Source organism: Hirundo rustica, chromosome 1 (genome assembly GCF_015227805.2).
Source record: "Hirundo rustica isolate bHirRus1 chromosome 1, bHirRus1.pri.v3, whole genome shotgun sequence".
Lineage (NCBI taxonomy): Eukaryota > Metazoa > Chordata > Aves > Passeriformes > Hirundinidae > Hirundo > Hirundo rustica.
Window position 1 is genome coordinate 130544986 of NC_053450.1, and position 20259 is coordinate 130565244.

General features: G+C 39.3%; 2 protein-coding genes across 3 annotated transcripts in view; one reads left to right on the forward strand and one right to left on the reverse strand.

Moving 5' to 3' along the window:
• UMAD1 (UBAP1-MVB12-associated (UMA) domain containing 1) overlaps positions 1–16375 on the reverse strand; it is a 78434-nt gene extending 62059 nt beyond the window's left edge. Inside the window, exons 1-2 of one of the 2 annotated variants that reach the window (XM_040082974.2) lie at positions 16352–16375; positions 9206–9324 (exon numbers count right to left, since the gene is read on the reverse strand). In XM_040082974.2, the coding sequence (XP_039938908.1) occupies positions 9206–9287 (82 nt within the window). In that variant the 5' untranslated portion in view covers positions 9288–9324; positions 16352–16375. Of the gene's footprint in view, positions 1–9205; positions 9325–13410; positions 13519–16351 lie in introns of those variants that run through there. The other variant, XM_058423369.1, reaches the window with a different exon arrangement.
• A 22-nt stretch (positions 16376–16397) lies between these two features.
• RPA3 (replication protein A3) lies at positions 16398–19384 on the forward strand. Its single transcript, XM_040082996.2, has 4 exons — positions 16398–16561; positions 16803–16877; positions 18266–18374; positions 18853–19384. Exons 1-4 carry the CDS (start codon positions 16463–16465, stop codon positions 18933–18935), a joined length of 366 nt encoding a protein of 121 aa, XP_039938930.1. The 5' UTR covers positions 16398–16462; the 3' UTR covers positions 18936–19384.
• Positions 19385–20259: the final 875 nt, after the last annotated feature.

A 20259-nucleotide genomic window follows, 5' to 3' on the forward strand; every position in this document is an offset into this window, starting at 1 on the left:
ACATTGTACCAATATTATGAGTTAAATCAACTTAAGCTTTTGAATGATTTTCTGTCCATTAAAATTTTTGCCCTGTACATAGTTTTTATAGCAAATAACCATGTGTAAATTGAAGAAAGAATATACATAATTAAGGCTGGGATTATATCCTGTAGTGTAGATGGGCAACAACAACTGAATGGATAAATTCCTTGTATCCTTTAATTTATTTGTCCTGACTGAAATCTATTCAATTAGTATACCAAGAAGGAGCAGCTAAAGAAAAACACACCTTTATGGACAAGGTGACAAGCCATCTTTTATTTTATAAGGAAAAGCCTTACACTTACATTACTATTTCACATTAAGGCCTATGACATGACTGATTTGTAGCACTTGTAAAACACAGAACAAAACCTTCTTGAGTTTCCTTATAATATCTAATTAAAAATAAACAAGACAGTGTATCTTTGAAAAAGTAATTTTTCTTCTTCCACTGGGGAAAAAAAAAAAAAAAGAACAAAAACATTTTTTTTGCCAGAGATAGAGAGGGGTGTGTGTAAAATCAGTTCAACTAACGTTTCCTTCTGAGAAAATTAACAGTGATTAACATTGTAGAAGTCTGAATGACTCCAACCAGACAGGCAGGGATTGCATGTACTAATGACTAGGGCTCTCTCTGCAAGGAATGATCATCTAACTATGCTGTAAATTGCTAAAAGAGGGACTTCAACCTGAATTTATCACGTGCCAGAACATGAACTTTTGCTCCTGCAACACGTTTTTCACCTCCTGTTTTTCAGTTAGCTCTAGCTGTAAGTCCACTGTATATAGACAAATCAGACTTGGCCTAAAAATATGTTCTCATACTCTGAACTATCTTCTTTGCATCATAAAGCAAAGAAACTTTTAATTCTACAACTGATTTAATGACCAGCATGTTCTGGGAAATAAAGTTTATGAGCAGCATTTGAAAATCCATACTTTTATACTATATTTTGCTGTTTTTACTCTGTTTTACAATAAGCAATAGGCATTTTCCTTTCATATATTTCAACTTCAAATTTCTTTAAGAATGCTATATAGGCAAATAGACAATGGCACTGCTACTAGAGAGTGAACTTCTACATATGGGAGTAAAACTGTCAGAAGCCAGGTGACGAAAGTGATCACCATACTATAAAAAAGGTTCAAGAATACAATCTCAACTATGCAAACACATCATTGTAGCCCACGTCCAAAAAACGTCATCTTTTCTAGGAAAAAATTACTAGCAAAAAAAAAAAAAAAAAAAAAGGATTTTCTTACTTAAGCATATTCTACTTCCACCAGTATTTGCAAAAATTAAAATCAGTAGGACCAAACCTCTAAGGAGTACTTTGGAGACCTGGATTGTAGAAAGTGACTATTATACATCAAGTCTGAAGGCAGTTAATATGAAAAACAGGAGTGCAACTCCAACCAATATTTTCTTAGAGAGCTGGCAGCAAACTGCCAGATGCATGTGTGACCTCAAAACAACCTTTTGCCAGATGCCTCTTTAACCTCTTACAATTACATCAACTTCTAAAAAGACTGCTACATTTTACCATTTTCTTCCTTTGGTTATGCAAATTAAGAAGATGTACTTAATAGACAGAATGGAAGTGTTTGGTTCTGTGTATTTTTGTCTCCTAAAGCCCCAAAACAAAGCTGTTTGATACAGCAGCACACAATTCTTTCTTGCCAGCATTAAAACAAGTTAAACAAGAAGTCTTCATCTTCTTTATTTTCTCCTCCCTTGAGTCCATGGTCAAAACCAGGTAACTTTTTAAGACAGTTGTAAGTTAAGGGGCCAAGACAATATTCAGCCAAAGCAAACAATAAATCACTTTTGATACTGTTTACCATTTTTAAGTATGCTATGCATCTTATGTTACAATCAACAGAAGCCAACACAACCATTCACAATATTCAGATTCAAAACTCGCCTGTATGTTAATATTTTGAGAAGGGCATTTTCTGCAAATTTAAAAATAATAAATTCATAGCAGGAAAGCATTATGAGTAGGTTCCAGGGGCTCAAGCCCTAGAAAACAAAAGGAAGATAAATTAGTGGAATGAAAAGTAAGTAGGTCATCTATACTAAAGTGCTAAATATACTAACATCTGATTTGTGGCTGAGAGAACTGTTTTTAAAATCTAGAGGTGTACAAGTAAATGAAGAAATGCACAGTCTTTTGTCAACAAAAACATTCTCTGTTGATGCATTAAAGATTCCTTCTGCTGTATAGAATCCAAGAGGGAAAAAAAAAGCATTTCCTTTAAGAAATATACCTCCTTAAACAGCAAAACAATGAATTTCAGTTGTTCTGTAACCCAGATCCTTTAATCTGCATAAGAGATGCTGACTGAGTTCACTCAACCAAATCACTACTGGCTTTCAGAATACAATCAACACATGCTTTTCAACAGTATTAATATAGCATGAAGCTTGTGCTCCTAATTATTCATGTTTTTGCATTCTGTTTTTTCCCCCTGCTGTAAAATATGCAAATTTACTTCTTTGTGTTATTTAGGTCCCACATGGGCCTCAACAGATCTGTTTGGAACGAATTACAAGCCAACATCTAGATACATGCTGTCAACATTTCAAGCTTCATTGTTTTTATTAGGTTGGAATGTCATTATAGATTTGATATTAGGCTTTAAAAAGCTTTTTATAAATCTCTTGAAAACCTACAGTCTAATCAAATGGTGCACTGATAATTACTACTACTGCACTTTTGTGTGTTAAAGGGGGAGAGCAAAGCCCTCCGAGCCCTGAATCCGAGGGAAATCCCCATCTAGCGGCACCGCTGAAAACCGCAGGTTGTTTTTGTGCAAAATTAGTCCCAAAGAGGATTAGTTTGACTTCATCACTGAATGGAGACACCACCTCCTTATGCAACTAAAGATCGGTAACAGGAGAGGACTCTTTCTTCTGAATGCCTCCTTCTCCTCCCTTTTCAATCAACTCTGGCTGCAAAATTCAATGCCCAGATGAGCTACCGTGGTTTTTAAGTATAAAAGACATAAAGCAGCAGTTCAGGAAAGAGGTTACTTTACATACTGTAGCTTCTTAGTGTGCATCAAAAGTGTTCGTTTAGAGTGGCACAGGCTGATATGTGTAAAATATTCTTTAGATAAAAATATTAATAGATATCCCCAAATCTCAGATTACTATAAAGTTAGTACTAAGTATTTTAACCTCGAAACCCACCAAAAAAACCAGTAGCTTGGTTATTTGAAAACTGTAAGGCTGGAAATAACTACACAAGCACTTCCTGTTATAAAAAAAATAAGTAATGTAAGTCCATTGATGCAGAAAATGAAAAGGCTTTGAGACACTGCTTTTTTTTTTTTTTAACTGGCACAATGCCTTGTACATTTCTTTAATGTAACAGTATATCTTAAAACACTGCAGCAGCCCAATCTTCCTTACTAGCACCACTAAAAGCTCCTTAAATATTAATGCAAAAGCAATGTAGACATTTTCAGGGAATTACTACACATTACTACTAACTCGTAGAAAACAAACAGCAGCAATAACACTAAGATTTTACAAATCTCTTGATGCATTTTATCTTTGAGGTGTGTATGCAGAGGGAAGACAGCAGCAGGGTATTTGATTTGCATTAATCAACTAGTATGGGGCTAGTCCTTTGTTTCAGGAGCATCAGTATGTTAAATTTCCCTTTCATAACATTTAACTTCAGAAAATTTATACATATATACATTTCTCTCAGAGGCAAACATCTAAGGAGTTCTTAAAAATATATGCAGAGATCTGTTCTACTAAGATCAATATGGAAACAGTAAGGATCCGATGGTAAGGCCTTTTTACATGTTGGGCAACTGTGAGGGTGTCCCTTAATGCAAATATGCACTTTATCCAAAGTACCTCAAAAAACTATCTGCATGCAGAGTAAATTCATGGCAAAACAGAAACTGCAATTTGCAGAGGAACAATTTTAAGTAAAATTGTTCTTTGTAAGTCCAGATTTTCAGAACTAAGGGCTGACTTGGGTTGATTGTTTTACTTTTTTGTATCTTCGGTATAGAAAATTTCCCATTTGTTAAGGATGTTCTTCTGCAATATATCTGCAGTTGACAAAGGGAAGCTTTCATCTGGATGTAAATCATACTTTTCACAGTTTCACAGATGAGTGAGGTGATACCCCTGCCTACAGATGAGGAAGATCCTGTAAGAAGGTATTATAATACTGTTTTAACTCAACAATATAGATACTGAATACAGCAGAGGAAGGTTCAAGTACCTCATTTGAAATAAGCCAAAGTTCAAATGCCTTGCTGAAGTTAACGTAAAAGAGGAAGTCATACCTGCTCACCAAAACTTTAAGATAAGAATATCTGCTATCATCCACCTTAACTTATCAAACTCCCACTGTATTCTTTTTGCAGCCCGTTGTGTTCCCGACGTTGTCACAGCAAATTTTAATGATGAAATCAACAACAGCCCTCTTCTCACAGAAAGTTCCCAAATTTTCTACCCAACTGGTCAACTGGTAATTAGTACCAGTTCTTTTCTATATTTTTAACAAGGAAGAAATAATTGCCTTACACTGTATTTCATTTCACTGGATCCCACCTCCCACCTCCTTTTCTGTGACATTTTAGATGCTGGTGCAAGCCTGAACACATTTGCCCTGTAGAGTTTCTTCTCTTCAGACATCATCAAAACTGAAGGGACGCTGGTTCATTGAACAAATCTAAGACTCATTTAAATACCACAGATCCTTCTATTTACTTGGAAGAGATTTTGAAACACTTAATTTCTTATGTCTATGACTATTTTCTATTGAGAGGAAACTTGACAGGCAAAAATCATGCTATTCCAATGGTGATAAATACTAACAAATAAGTGTTAATCCAAAACTTGCTCATAAATTCTAGATGGCTTTCCTAGATGGATCTAGGAAAGCACAGTAGGAAGAATGGAGATTCACAGTGCAGAAGTGTATGTTCAGTACAAAATTCCTGCCAAACTTTCTTATCATGGCCACAGGCCCCCTGTGTCTGTGACAGTCACTCTACTGTGATGAGAATCCTGTGCCTGTTCACTTTTCCTTAGGTATTTACTAGTTGAAAAACTTTGTAACAAAATTGCTGGATCTCAGAAATCAACCTCTAGGTGACACCTCAGTGCTCCCTATAAGGACCAATGTCCAATGCTCCCTACCACTTGTTAAGAGGTCTGCTCCTGAGGCTGAGAGCAGAGCTCTGAAATGACAGCCATTGCCCAGTATTGAAAACCCATGTTAATTTACACCTGAGAAAAATGAAAGAGAAAACTGTCCTAAGTTCAGGGAAGAAACAGAAGTTAAATATGTTTAAAAATCAAGTTTTTCAGCACCTGCAACTGAACTGGTTCTCCATACCATTTACTCCATTCCAATACACAACATAAAAATATCCTTGAGTAGAAAACCGAACAAAACCCAACAACTCTTTAATCCATGGAACAGATTTCCCTTTAAATCACAGGTCAAAAGTAAACAAAGCTTTGAACTCAGGCATGGTCAAAGGAACAGATCGAGAGTTCCTCAGAGAACTGTGCTGCCTCTAGACACACTGGGAGACAACACAACCCTCCTGGTTGTCCAGCCCTGAGCACACCACCAGGCTCAACAGCCCCTTCCCAGCACCAGGGCTTTGGCTCTGCGCCCGTGGCCAGCACAGAGGAGGAGGCAGCTTGAGCGCTTCCATCAGGGCCAGGCAAAGAGCTGTGGGAGAAGCCTCATTCCTTGGTCCTTGCCAAAAGCACCCTGCAGGGATGCCTGGGAACCTGGGGGACCACAACCCTCTGACCCAACTTCCTAGCCTGGCCTCAGATGCGCCTAATCCCTGCAGACGTGTCCGGCAGTCACGGGCTGGGCTGTCCCCGGTCACTGTCCCCAGAGCTGTGCTGTCCTTGCTCAGGGAGGGTGGCACTGCCCTGCTCCTCAGCGAGGTCTCTGCCCAAGCCCCTGCACTCCTGGCACCCTCACTCAGCTGCCTGGTGGAGCCACCAGCATTTGCTGCTCACTCACTCTGGCCTACTGCAATTTTGTCTGGAAAAGTAAACAAGACCCTGCACATCAGGCTCTTAAACTAAACCTGAAAACGAAATTAACTTCTCTCGGTCCTTTAGAAAGAGGATGTACAGAACAATATTCTAATTGGTTTGTTATTTATATGATTTTTTAATGATGAGGGTGATGAGACACTGGAATAGGCTGCCCAGAAAATCACGTTCAAAGTCAGGCCGCACAGAGCTTTGAACAACATGATTTATTGAAAGATGTTCATGCCCATGGAGCAGGTTGGACTAAATGATCTGCCTTCCAACCCAAATCATTCTATGATTCTTTTAGCTGTTTCAAGCAAACACACTCACTGTCTACCCCAGCTGCACCATCAGCACCATGGGGATTTTGCAGAGTTTCTGACTTGCCAAACACACATGGGAAGCAGCACTGCTGTCTCAGGTTTTCAATTCCTGATTTTAGACTGCGATTAGGTCTACAAGACACTTGGATCTTTGAGACTGATGGGAGATTTTTAGCTGTGTGCCAAACCAAAATGCTAGCATTAAACCTGTATTTTTCTCTATGGCTAGCAACAGTAGGAATGAATGGTAGGTTGGAATTTATTTTATATTATGAAAGCTACAAAACATGAGAAACTCCTAAAGAACTACTACTCTCCAAGATTTGCAAGCTAACTGAAAATGACTTGTTTTCTTAAATCTGGCTTTCAGAATGTTAACATTAAAAACCATTTGGGATGATCAGGAAAGCCTCTGAAACATTTTTCCATATTTCTGCATCTGATTCACTCATCAAAACCAACTGCATGTGTTATGCCTATTTCATAAGCCTCTTTTCCCTTTTCAGAATAATAGTTCTGCTTGTTACAGAACAAGCACCATTTTTACAACTTCATGAAGAGATTAGATGACCAGTATCCAGAAAATAAGTGAACTGCTTCTGTAGTTAGATATAAAAATTGTTTAATCTCTGGTAAGAAATTATATCTTATTTTTATTTTGTAGAGAGAGAATTACATTTTTTTTTTTTTTTGCTTGACTCCCACACATGCAGTATTTACCCCAAAAGCTAAAACAGATAATTTCTTTCAGCTGCTAGGCTGCAAAGTTGGTTTTCTTGATTCTGCTGTTTTTATGAGTCACCTTTCTAGTCAGACATCGAATTCCCAAATGCGTTGATACTTTACAAGGAAAAGTAGATTTCAAATATAGCAATTTATAACAGGACTGGAGAAGTTTTGAAAAGAAAAGTCATCCTCAGGATTTGACAGGGCAATAGCTGTGATGGAGCTTTCTCGGTAAAGCATTGAATTTTCTTCTCACCTTTTCAAGTATCAACTGATACAAAAAGATTCCTCCCATGTCCACAGGATATCGGTGAAGTAGGCTTTTTGTTCATGCTCTGAATGAAAGACTGGGTTTAAGAACCAACTTAAAATGTAAGAAATTAAATTCTCACTCCCTCTGAGAGTGTTATCTGCCTACAGTAGTATTCATGTTAATGCTCCTAGAAATCTGCTACTTAGATGTGTTAAAGATATTTATTATTGGATTTCCAGAATATTTTACACCAGTTTAGAAAAGCTTCAGAACATGCCATAATAACTAACAGAATGGCTAAGTGTTGTGGTTTGGGTTTCTTTTTTTTCCACTGATACTATTCCTAGACAAAAACACCCCTTTCAGATAAATATCTACTTAATTCCTGACCCATAATTTTGCAACTACATTTGTCTTGCAAGACAGTGATATGCTTCACTGATAAGGCTGATGGCAGCTCCTCTACCCAGTGCCAGTGTCCATTTCATTGCAGACAGCTAAATTAACTTCTGAGCAAAATAATAATAACAGATTTTTTAAAAGAGAAGACTCAAATAAAATTGATCATTCTTAAGTTTATACTTAACAGATTAATTTTATGTGAATTTATGTGAACAAAGTTTAAATAGTCACTGACAGCATTTCAGGGAAAAGGAATGAAGCTAAATTGAATGCAAAATCAGGACCAGCAACTGTGGGACATAGCAACATTTGGGTGGAGAATTCTACCTATAACAGAAACCAAAATGCTAAATGGTCTCCAGACTTTTTGGGGATGATGATGTCTCCTTTGACCCTTCCACAATGCAAATACTGGAGTGACTTGATGTAGCCATCAAAACTGCTGCAGGTGAACAAAATCTAGCGGAAGGCAGTCATTTAGCATGACAACACAGACACAGATGGGAAACAGATTTGTTTTAGTGGAGAACTTTTGCCAAAAATCTAAGTTCTCAGAAAGGGTTCCAATAGTACTATTAGAGTTCAATATTCTAAAGGCTTTTGTGACTTGAAAATGCTCAAGAAGAAGTAACACTTAAACAGAGAATCATTGTAAGACTCCTGAAAAGAACGAGTCAGTAAATCAGAGCAGCAGAAGCTGAATATCGATGATAACAGATTCACAAGGAGGAAAACAAATTGTCAAAAGAGAAAAAAAGAAAAGGATCATTTTCAGCATAACAGCAATAACTTTTCCTCTTCTGCACACTTAAGCCAACCTGCAAAACTGTGAAAGAGCTCGATCAAAGCTCCAAATTTAGCCAATTCATAGGCGTGTATACTTCAGATTAGTTAGAATAACAAGGAGACTTTGAAAACCCTAAACTGCCTAATTTTTATCACACTAAGAGTCAGGTTCTGAGACAGAGCATCTACATTCACCATGATCAGAAATGCATAGGTGCTTCTTGGCTTCTAATATAAAAAGTCTGGGGATAAAATGAAAAGGAAGGAACCTGAATAAAAGCCAGTCCTTTAACAACTGCAGAAAGATACTCCCTTTCCACAACTCCAACCATAAAGCTAGGAGCCTAAACTTTGACCTTTCCTGATTTGTAAGGATGCAACTTCTCCCCACAGAGAGCATGAAAGGAAAACAAGAAACTACATTTTCAGTGCTCCTGAATATGAGTTCAGACCTATGTAAATAACTCTTCAGCTATTTAGTCCAAATGAGCAGACTAGGAAAATTAACTTTGTCAGGAAAAGTAAGAATACTGAACAATTTTTATTATGGCTTCTCTTAACATTTCATTTACTCTAACTATTTCAAAGAAACTTCAAGATCAAAATTTCGAAGATGAAAGAAACAGTTTATACAGAAGAACCACTTACCCACAATAACAAATCCATCTGCTTCTCTCTCTGGTGCTGTAACCTTCTTTGAATCTTGACTTTTTCGGAAGAAGCTGAACATAGTCACTTTGGGTTCTTTTTATCTTCTAAGGTGTTATCTAAAATGAAGAAAAACATGTTAAATAAATATATAACAGAACTTACAATAAATTCACATAACAGACCATAGGTATGTAGTAAGGCCACATACCTAATCTTTATTACCCAATTTGAAATATCAGGCATTTGTGTGTCAGACATTACCTTGCTGATGTAGCAATTTACTTCAACAGGCAAGAGGAGAGTGAAGTACAAAAGGCTTTTATACAAAGTTACAAATGGAGTGGAATAATTAAAAAAACAAAACAACGACAACAAACCACCCAACAAACAAACAAAACTTCAACTTTTGTCAATGAAAATTAAAGATGGAAACTCCTTTCAGCATTTATCCAGCATGTTTTCATATTCTTCTGCTACTTTGTATTGTTATTAGACAAGTTTTCTCTTCAAAGACAGTGGTAACTATTTTCAGTTTCCCAGTCTGCAATCTTAAAGGCAGCCTAACATTAGAGTATATTTGATTAACAGTTACCAATGATTTCCTTAGAAAAAGCAACAAAATCATCTGTAGCAATTTTTTTGCAACAATAATTCACTGAAAGAATCTTCCAAGGTAGCTAAGAACACCATTGCCAGAACAAAACAAGGAAACAATTGGGATAAAAACATGGACTGCAAAAGAAAATGCTCACTTATCCCCTCCCTCTCAGGGCTGAAAGATTATATAGAAGCAATTCTGAGTAGCTTAAATAGGACAAAGTCATACTAAAAACCCATGAAGGGACCCACGAGGGTCCCTCTAAGGCTGAATTTGGACCCCTGGACACCAACCTATGGAGCAGCCTGTGGTCTGCCTGAAACACATTCTGTCCTGGACATGAAAAGGAAGGCTTAAATAAAGGCATGCAAAGATCTTCTCTACTGAAATAACCATATAAAATTGGGGAAAGTGAAAAAATGTAATTTCAACTTTGAAGCAGAGTTTGAGAAGCAGAATCCTGATTTATTTTGCAGGCATCAACATGTTAAGGAGAAGAGACTGACAAACCTATAGCAGTATCTAATATACACCTCCAACAGAGGGAAGGACTCCAGGGTAAAGAACTAAAGAGGTATACAGGGTCAAGTTTCAGTAACATTATTTCACACTAAATTTAACAAAAAATAATCCTTAGAATGTGGGAAAGAGTGAAGAGTGCTACTGTGAAAAGTGCAGGTTAAAAAAAAAAAAAAAAATCCTGGATTAACTATTTGCTGGAATTCTTCATTCCCTGCCCAAATATTCATTATACAATAAACAAGACTCTTTTTTTGCCCTGGCCAGGGACCTGTGGCAACTCAGTACTGACTATTCATATAAACTGCCTAAAATTCTGCTGTTACAAGCGGTCACACACTCCAGAAAGTCCTTTATGAAGTGCAAGCACTGGCCTGGAACAGTGTTAAAACAGATCGTGGCAAAAGCAGCTACTATTCAAACTGTGGCCTGATACCTGAGACCTGAAGACTGAATACCCCACAGCCTGGCCAGCTACTGCTTGCTTATGCTGACACAGTGTAACTTCTAGCCACTGAATAAACTACATCAATGTGCACAAGAACAGAACAAACCATTCTATGATCCAATCCCAGGAACACAGTTATTTTAAAAAAATGTTAGTTAACAGCACTTTATTCCTTTTTGCTTGTTTTCCTACCTTAGCAAGAGAAATACTGATATTTCCAGTTCCATGGAGATTACACAGTAGAAACTCCTAATTATCTCATTTATTCCTTACCTCCCCCCCACACCCAGGCTCAACACATGGCGCCAGCAGCATATTCCTTTTTCAGCCCTCAGGGAATAAGTCTTCTCCTGCTACCAATTAGGGTTGTCAGTCCCATAGCTCAAGTGGTAAAAACCTGTGCTGTAATGCTCAAGAGTCAGGTTTCTGCTCCAATGATGTATGAAGGAGAGGCAGTTGTGGAACAGTTTAAAATGCAATTTTACCTTCATCCTAAGTGTGCAACAACAAGAAGAAAAATCAACCTGATGTGCAAAATCTTACAGATAGCTTTGGTAAAGGCTCAGATTCCAGTCAGTCACTTGAGGTGCCAGAGCTGCAGTTGCTCCAAACACACTTTTTTCTCTTTTGATCTGCATTATTGTACAGTTTTCAGCTCTATCACATAATCTCCTCCTTCCCTTCTTTCTTGCACAAAGTAAAGCATCTTAATCACTATATACATAGCACAAAAGACTTGTATAGGGAACCATGCACTTTTAGTCTTTTAAATCCTGCATACTTAACATACCTAAACTTCGCTGCTTAAAAGACAATAGGCATTTAAATTCAGAGTAAATTAGCAATCAGGACAATTTGATCTAGCTAAATTAATGTTACAAGCACATTCACATACTAGATTTTTTACTTTTGTAAAAAGTAAAAGACATATTTTTCTAAAACCCACAGAATTCATCTTATCCACATACATAAGTATTGATCTTTATTTTGGAAATTTCCATTTTTGAAGTAGCTTAATTCCACTGCCAGCAGTATTTCTCTAACAGAAAACAAAGCAAAAAACCAAACCCACACCAAATGAAAATCAAAATCAAAACCCACATATAGGTTTGCTTGAAGCAGCAGACCAAACAAAATTAACAAAAGTAGATCCTCAGCTCAGGCCTCAAGTCCTTATGGTGTCAAAATCACCAGCCCAGCCCTAAGGAAATAGCACCTGACATATTTTTTGACTGTGAATATGGGGAGATGGTATAAAAAACACATATTAAAAAGACTAATGTGTTTAGTGTTTCCTTCTCTAGGAACCTCTTAGAAACAAAAGTTGTGCTAGTAGATCTTCGGTCTTTGTAAGGTATACAGAAGGAAGAGTTCAACAACTACTGCTTTCAGCATTTCGGTAGCTTTGTTGAACACACTATTAAGCATAAACTAAAAAACAAAGGATGGCTAAAAAAAAACAGGGGGGGGGCACAGAAACAAAAAATAGAGCTATATACAGTATACCATGGGTAAGGGAAAGACTGTAGACAGGCAATGCATTTGTGATGCTCTTTTAAAAATCCTATCAAGTGTGCTACTTCAAAAGTAAACATAAATCTCCCCAGCAACGGGAAATGCAACCACTAAATTTCTTGAATCACATGTTAAAAACAGAACAAAGCCTCTATCCAACAAAGAAACACAGAGCTGAATGGAAACACTCCGTGCTCTTGAAGATAAGGACACAGTTTAAGCACTTGCAGAATCAGGCTGCAGTTTTACTACTTGTAGATAAGATGAGGTTTCAGGTAATGAAAGCTCAGAAGAACCAGTTTCATACAAGTTTCATTTCAGAGTAAAAATTTGAAGTTTTGGGTCCTGGATGCATGGTCACACAGACTAGAGAAAAAAAAGCACTTAGGTGTGTTTTGTTTTGTTTCGTTTTAAAGCTGTCAGCACAAAATTACAGAAAATACACCCACCATTGAGAGATAGTACCACATTCCTGCAGTCATTTCTCCTATATAGCACAGCACTTTTCCCTTCCAGATGGGATTAATTTTATTTCTATAGGAGACCTGAAATTGAATTCACTGCCTAAAGATAAAAATCTCCCTTGGTAGGAATATGCAATTCCCTTCCTCCTCATGTTTCTCTCTCACAAAAAAAAAGTGAACACAATCGCTGATAGTTAAGAATAATGCTTTTGGCATGGCTTCAGCCATTAGCAAATAATAAACTCTGAGCTACAGCAATTCTGTGAGGCTGCTAAAAATATTTTGTCTTTCTGTAAGGCTCTGAGAACATACGTGGCACTGGACAAAGATGAGTTACAGAGCTGCACAAAGGGGTTAATTTATTCCTCCTGCATTTTGTCAGTCTCCTTTGACAAGAACTATGGGCGACCTTTGAGCCAAACCAATATGTTAAATCAAATAAAATTTTTCTATACAACAAAGATCTTAGTATATATACCATTACTTTTCAGCCTTTTCTGAATGTTCACGATATTTGAGGAGAATCATAATTTAATGTTAAAAACACCAAAGATGCAGACTAAGATGAAGAGAACAGTAACACACTGAAGCAGAATCGCAGTGGCACCGCCAGTAATTACATAAATGATGAAATCAGGACAGAAGACACAAAACTGACCTTAAAGAAAGAAGTGGAATAATTTCACATCTAGCAGCTTAAGATATACAATCTATGGAAAAAGGAAACAGAGAGCATCAGAGCAGTTCTCACTTCCATACTACCATCTGCTGTGATTCACCAATAAAGCAGCAATCAGAAAAAGAGCAAGATGTTTACAGCCCTGTACAATCCCTCTTAACATGAAAACAACCAATTTAAGAGTCAAGAATAAGCATGTTGAAAATATTTCTCTGTGACACCAAAAGAACAGTTTAAAAGCTTCTGGCCTAGTCTAAGTTACTACATGAAGAAGGAAAAAAAAAAGGCATGTAATTTCTTTTCTCTGGCATTAACGTTAGTTATGGTTCTTTAGTCTGCAGTTCTTAAAAACAGAAGAATGGAAAGTATCCCATGAAATCCACATTAAAAACAAACAAACAAACAAAAATATGTATAATGTAACATTAACAAAGAGATTTTTTTTCTGTATTACATAAAACGTATTTATTTTTAATGTTTTTATAAAATTTCAGGAAAGCAGAAATACAAGACCTATACAACCCAAATTACCATAGTATAAAAACACTTGAAGAGGCTGAATCATAAAAAAATCAGCCACAACCAAGTCAGACAATAAAAGCACAGGTGACAAAAACAAAGCCAGGAGTGAAATAACAGCACTTAAACTGATGTAAACATTCAAAACCCTAAAGACAGGAAATGCAAAAAGAGAAAGCTAGGTGTTAATGAAACAATACTCGATAGGCTGAAGCCTACTGTTTTCCCTTCAAACAATTTTCTTTTGAATGCAAATCTTCAGCAGCTGCTAAGTGTGATACAGACACGCATTTGTAAGAACTTATACGTGTTTTTCTAGCCGCTGACCCTTCAAACTTCAGCCCTGGAAGGGCCACTGTGCAGCAGCCTGCTGCACCTCGCCCCAAGAGCTACAGTGATGAAATCCCTCCTTTCGGATCTCTGAAGATATGCTATGGGGAGGAGGATATTCTCTTGCAAATAAACTACTGAACAGGCAAATGTCATGGTAACACTGAGGGGATGACAAGCAACTAAATTCCATATGAGATTTAACTCCAGAGCGCTCCCTGGTCACATGCTGGTTCTGCACAGCTTCTGGCAGTAGCTTGTTTCCTTGGCAAGCTGGCACAAGCTACTGACGTATAACACCACTACCCCAGCCAACTAACAAAAAACACTTGGTACAGGTTAGCAAGCTGAACTGGCCCGTGGCTGGTTAGAAGAGACAACTGGCACACGGGCGGTTTTGCAATTGCCCTTTTAGCCAGAGCAGAGTTAGATTTTCCCAAGTACTTCCTGAAACACCAGTCCTGGAAAAGAAAAGGAAATCACAGCCACAGAATATCCACAGTTGGAAAGGACCTTCAGGGGCAATCTTACCCAACCCCCTGCTTAAGGAGAACCATCTTAGAGCTAGTTGTTCAGGACCGTATCCAGGTGGCTTTTGACTATCTCCAAAAGGATGGAGAACCCACAACCTCTCTGGGCAACCTCTACCGGTGCTTGGTCACTCTCACGTTGACAAAACTGTTCCCTGATGTTCCCTTAGAAACCTCCTCTGTTTCAGTTTGTACCTTTTGCCTTTGTTCCTTGCACTGGGCACGACTGTATAGAGCCTGATTGTCCTCTTTGCACCCTTCCTTTCGGTATTTATTTTCATTAATAAGTGTGCTCTGAGCCTCCTCTTCTCTAGGCTAAACAGTTGCAGCTCTCTCAGTCTTTCCTCATATATAAGATGGCCTAGTCCCATCATCATTGTCGTGACCCTTCTTTGGCCTCTCACCGGTATGTCGGCATGTGCCCTCGCACCCAGCACTCCAGCTGCCCCAGCAGTGCACAGCAGACGGGGAGCAGCAGCTCCCTCAGCCCGCTGGCAACACCACGTCAAATGCAGAACGGGATATGTGAGTTGCCTTTGCCACAAGAGCAATTGGGAGGGACCTCTCCATGCCAGGGATCGATTGGGAAAACACGTGGAAAAAGGCAAGATGCGTGGCAAGTGCCATGTCCAGATGCTGTATCTGTCTTACACCTATCAGTTGTTCTAAACCTGGAGATTGAGCACCAGTTCTGTTTCAACAATGAAATAAATTTAATAGAACAGAATAGAATAGCTCAGAAAGAATCTACAATGCAAAGAATCTGCAATGATCATCTGGTCCAACTGCCTGACCACTTCAGGGAGGATCAGAAGCTAAAGCATATTATTAAGGGCATTGCCCAAATGCCCCTTAAACGCTGACAGGCTTGGGGCTTTGATCACCTCTCTAGAAAGCCTGTTCCAGTGTTCAACTACCCTCTCAGAAAAGAAATACTTCCTAATGTTCAATCTAAACCTCTTCCGGTGCAGCTTTGAATCATTCCCACGTACCCTGGGATATCCACTGAATACCAGGGAGAAGAGATCAGCATCCCCCCTCCACTTCCCCTCCTCAGGAAGCCGCAGAGTGGATAAGGGCAACCCTCAGCCGCCTTTTCTCCAAACCAGGCAAACTCGGAGTCCTTAGCTGTTTTTCACAGGACACTGCCTTCGCCAGCTTTGATTCCCTCCTCTGGATGTAGCTGCAAAGCCCAAAACTACACAATATTCCAGGTGAGGCCACAACAGCGCTGACTACAGCGGGATAATCGCCTCTGTTTGCACTGTGCTTGACGCACCCCAGGACGCCTTTTGCCCTCCCGGCTGCCAGGGCACGCTGCCAAATTACACCTGAGCGGAACCAGTATCTGAAGGGAGAGGGAAAACGCCGGGTGGGGAAATATGGGGGGATTCATAAGGATTAAATGACAGGACAAACGGACGGGCGGCTCCCCCGGCCTCCCCGGGGCTCGGCCCCGCCGCCCTCCCCGCCGCGGCAGCATCGACAGCCGCCCCTCCATCGCCCTCCCTCCCGCGGCCGCCGCCGCCGCTCTCACCAACCTCCGCCTCCGCTTCCGGGTCGCCTCGGGCGGAGGGGAAGTCCCGCCCCGAGCGCCCTGTTCCCGGGGCCGCCGTCCCTCCCTCGGCGGAAGGCGGGAAGCGGAGCCGGCGATGGGTGACATCCACGAGGTGCCGCGGCCGCGCATCGCCACGGGGCAGCTGGCGCAGCACATCGGGCAGCCCGTCTGCTTCGTGGGGCGCGTCGAGAAGGTCCGCGGGGCGCTCGGAGGGGTCTGGCGGCGGGGATGGGGCTGCCCCGGCGCTCTCTGGAGAGAGGCTGGCGCCGTCCCCGGGGCAGCTCGGCGGCTCCAGGCGGCCTGGGAGCGGGGCGGGAGGCGGACGGATCCTTGCGGGAAAGAGCTGGCTGAGGCGGCCAAAGCTGTGGCGCTTCCAGGTGCCTTTGGAGCGCGCAGGCCTAATGTCTTTTCTAAACCTAAATGTCCTTTTGTAGATTCATTCTAGCGGGAAGCTCGTCGTGCTTACGGATGGACTCGGAAAGCATACGACTGTGGAGCTGAGCGAGCCTGTAAGTTAAGGAATGCTTTGGAAGTGCTTGATGTCGCCTCTTGTGGATTCCGGAGGTTTTGTCTCTTCTGAAACCTGTACATGCCTGTACATCTTTTGAGTTTTTCAAGCTATATTTCATTGCTTCTCTTTCTTGTATCTTTCAGCTAACCTGTAGTCTTCTTACCCATAAGCTGCTTTGGTCTTCGTCAATTTTCAGCTGGTGTTAAGAGACAGAAACTCATTCCTTGTCAGACACATCCCCTGTCTGGCTATTTTGTCTTACTCTATTAGTTGTTCAGGTGTAATATATCCCACTACATTTATTAGCTTTATTTTAATTTCAGTCTTTCCTCCCATTTTTCCTATCGCTTCTATAATCAAAAAGAACAAGTTTTCAAGAGTTTTTTAATCCTCTTAGAACATGTCATAGTGTTTCGTAAACTCCATGGTTAGCTTGAAGCATTCTTTCATTAAAAAAACCCAAGCAATGAATCCAATGGGTATAACATATAATTAGAACTACTGAACAAAAATACTGCTTCCTTTGTTATCACCTACCACTGAAAGAATAATATTTTGGCATTATCTTTTGATTCATCTCTCCAATTCACCCAGTGTCAGTGGGGAAACTAAGACTTGCTAATCAAAACACTTTCTATCTTTTTTCCCTTTCAATATATTTCACTGTTTGTGCATGTCCTCTTTCAGCAGAGGATCCCAAAATTATGGGGAGGGAATTACTCCAGAAAATTTAAGAGAAAGTAAAAATAAGATTTAGATATTGGATGAGCATTACCAAAATAGTATTCCACTGTTAAATTTTGTATCTTAAAAAACAAAGAAAATGTTCAAGCTGTATTATTTTGGCCTTTTTTTCCTTTGTTCAACCAAAGATTAATTAGTGACAATTTTGTATTCTGAACACTTACTGACAGATTACTTATGAAATGATTTCCAGATATACCTCCTGAATGTGGAACTCTGGAAGTGCTCTCTGGAATGCACGATACCTCCTTAACTCTATAAGAGCTCTGTAATTGACACAGAGTTGAATGCAGTGCATTAAAATCAGAATTGTTCTCTTCTCTGTGTCCTAGATTAGTGTCTGTTCGGTGATTAAATGACACAGTTTTATATACTTATGAACCAGTTTCTTTCCTTGGATATGTCTTAGCTTTTTAGTTGTTGTTGTTGGTATTGAATTGGCTATTACAAAACCTGTAAATCTCTAAGTGGATCAAGGTTTGTTTAGGGGGAGGGTGACAGGGCTGTTCAGTAGTACTGTATTGTTTGACATGAAACAGAATCTGTCATGAACAAACCATCAGTTGTGGAGACTTACTAGCTGTGCAGTAAAGACAGCAGCTAATTTAGTGTAACTAACTTCATATTTGGTGTGTTTTGTAGCTGGATGAGGAGATTTCAGGAGTTATTGAAGTGGTGGGAAGAGTAACAAATCAGGCAACCATCATGTGTGCATCATATGTCCAGTTCAGAGAAGATAAAAGTTCATTTGGTAAGTAAGGATATACATTATGGCAAATTCATTTTGAGTTCTGAACTTGTCTTCAGTAAATGAGAAGGGAAAGCCTGGTTACCTTTTTTTATAGACAAGGTATTTCTTCAAGCTGCCAGATACGGAGCAGGGTGTAGAAAAGAAGTTCTGTACCAAATGTAGTGGTTTCCGGTTAAACTGTAGGGAGTGACTCGATGCTGAGCCAGTCTAGATCATTGCTGTGGCCTGATTGTTCTCCCACTCCTGACCATGTGGTTCTCACCTTGCCCTGGGCTTTTTGTGGTTGTGCAGCTAGCAGGCCTATAAGTAACCCTCAGAAAGCAAGCAATCAGTGTTCCTGCCATGGGAAAATGGGAGCTTGAGGAAGACTGGGATCACTCAGCAGTACTGCCTTAAAATAAGCAGTACCTGAATGTTGTCAGTGAATTGTGGGGAATTGAGCTTATGCATTATAACCATTTACTTTGCCCTTTTTCAGATCTGGAACTCTACAATGAAGCACTAAAAATTATTCATGAATTCCCTGAATACTTCCCATTTGGTACTGGGATGAACACTTGATTTTTCTTAGCATATATTTAGAGCTTCAGAGAGGACAACAGTACTGTGGTTTCTTGCCTGACAGCATGGTAACAGTTGCATTTATTTTCAACAAATATACTGAAAAGACACTGTTACAAGCTAAGTATTGCCTATTTTCTTTGAAAATGTATTTATTCAGCAAGGAGAATAAATGTGACTGTCTCACTCACTGTTTATATTTAACCCTTTTGCATCTATGAGGAGTGTTCTCTTGTAAGACCAGACGTGTAAGAAACTGAAATTCTTTAAGTATCCTTTTCTAGTTGGTAGAGGTTCTAGGATACATTACAGGGAACTTGTATGGAGAAAGTTTGGTGGGGTTTCAATATAAAGATATTTAATTTGCTTTGATATAAATTTATTGAACAGGTGTATTTTGTATCTTGAAAGTGGTATCTTCTCCAATAAAAAAGATTCCCTGCATTTAACCATTTGTGCCAGCATTAAATGTTAAGCGTGCTGTTTTCAGTGATATGTGGTGATTCCTGTTCTGTTTTTCCTGACATATTTAAATTTAACAAAGTGGAATACAAGGTTCTTGCCTTTGCACTGATAATAAACACTTGGAAGATGTCTAATTAGGCTTGGGGACTTCAAGCACAGTTCAGGTCCTGTCACAGCCTTCATTCTTGGCTGGAATGTAAGCAGCAGTACCAGGATTCAGCCAGCTTGTTGTCATGACTAACCATAGGAATTTCCAACAGTCCCCAGTTTTGTTACTATCCAGGCTACCTAAAACCCTTAGCAAAATTTTTGCATCACTTGAGGTAACATATAAAGTACAATTCAACTCTGGAAATAGCCTCTGGGAATTAATAAAGTATTTCAAAGTATTTTAAGTAAACTGTAGCCATGTTCATTAAAGTTTTGTACAAACCAGTTTTAGGTTTAGTAGTTAGATTTAGTGCCTTACTAAGACTGCTAGCTTTGTGCTTATTTATAGACATCTCTTATTTTCAGTCCAGGAATATGTTTCAAAAACTTAACACTTTGAACCCACTACAAACTGGAGGGATGATCAAGTTAACAGAGGATGTATTTTTTTCCCCCTCCCCACCTAGAAGACAGATAGTGGCACAGTTGCTCTCACTGGGAAGGTGGTCTTCTGAGGTAGAAAGCAATCTTGTACAGCAGACAGAACACAAGGTCCATGTGGCACAATGGTCCATGCCCTGTCTATCACCACTCTATATAAGTGCTCAGTAGAATCAAATGTTATTCTTAATAACTGCATGCACATTTTCCTAGAATTTAAAACTATTTTGTTCTATTCTGCTTTAGAAAATTGGTGGTTTGTGTGTGT

Excerpts from the sequence above, each read along its gene's own strand:
- RPA3 (XM_040082996.2), top strand. The coding sequence starts at position 16,463 with ATGGGTGACATCCACGAGGTGCCGCGGCCGCGCATCGCCACGGGGCAG. Across the intron at positions 16,562-16,802 it reads TCGTGGGGCGCGTCGAGAAG|ATTCATTCTAGCGGGAAGCT; the intron begins GTCCGCGGGGCG and ends GTCCTTTTGTAG. Across the intron at positions 16,878-18,265 it reads CTGTGGAGCTGAGCGAGCCT|CTGGATGAGGAGATTTCAGG; the intron begins GTAAGTTAAGGA and ends TGTGTTTTGTAG.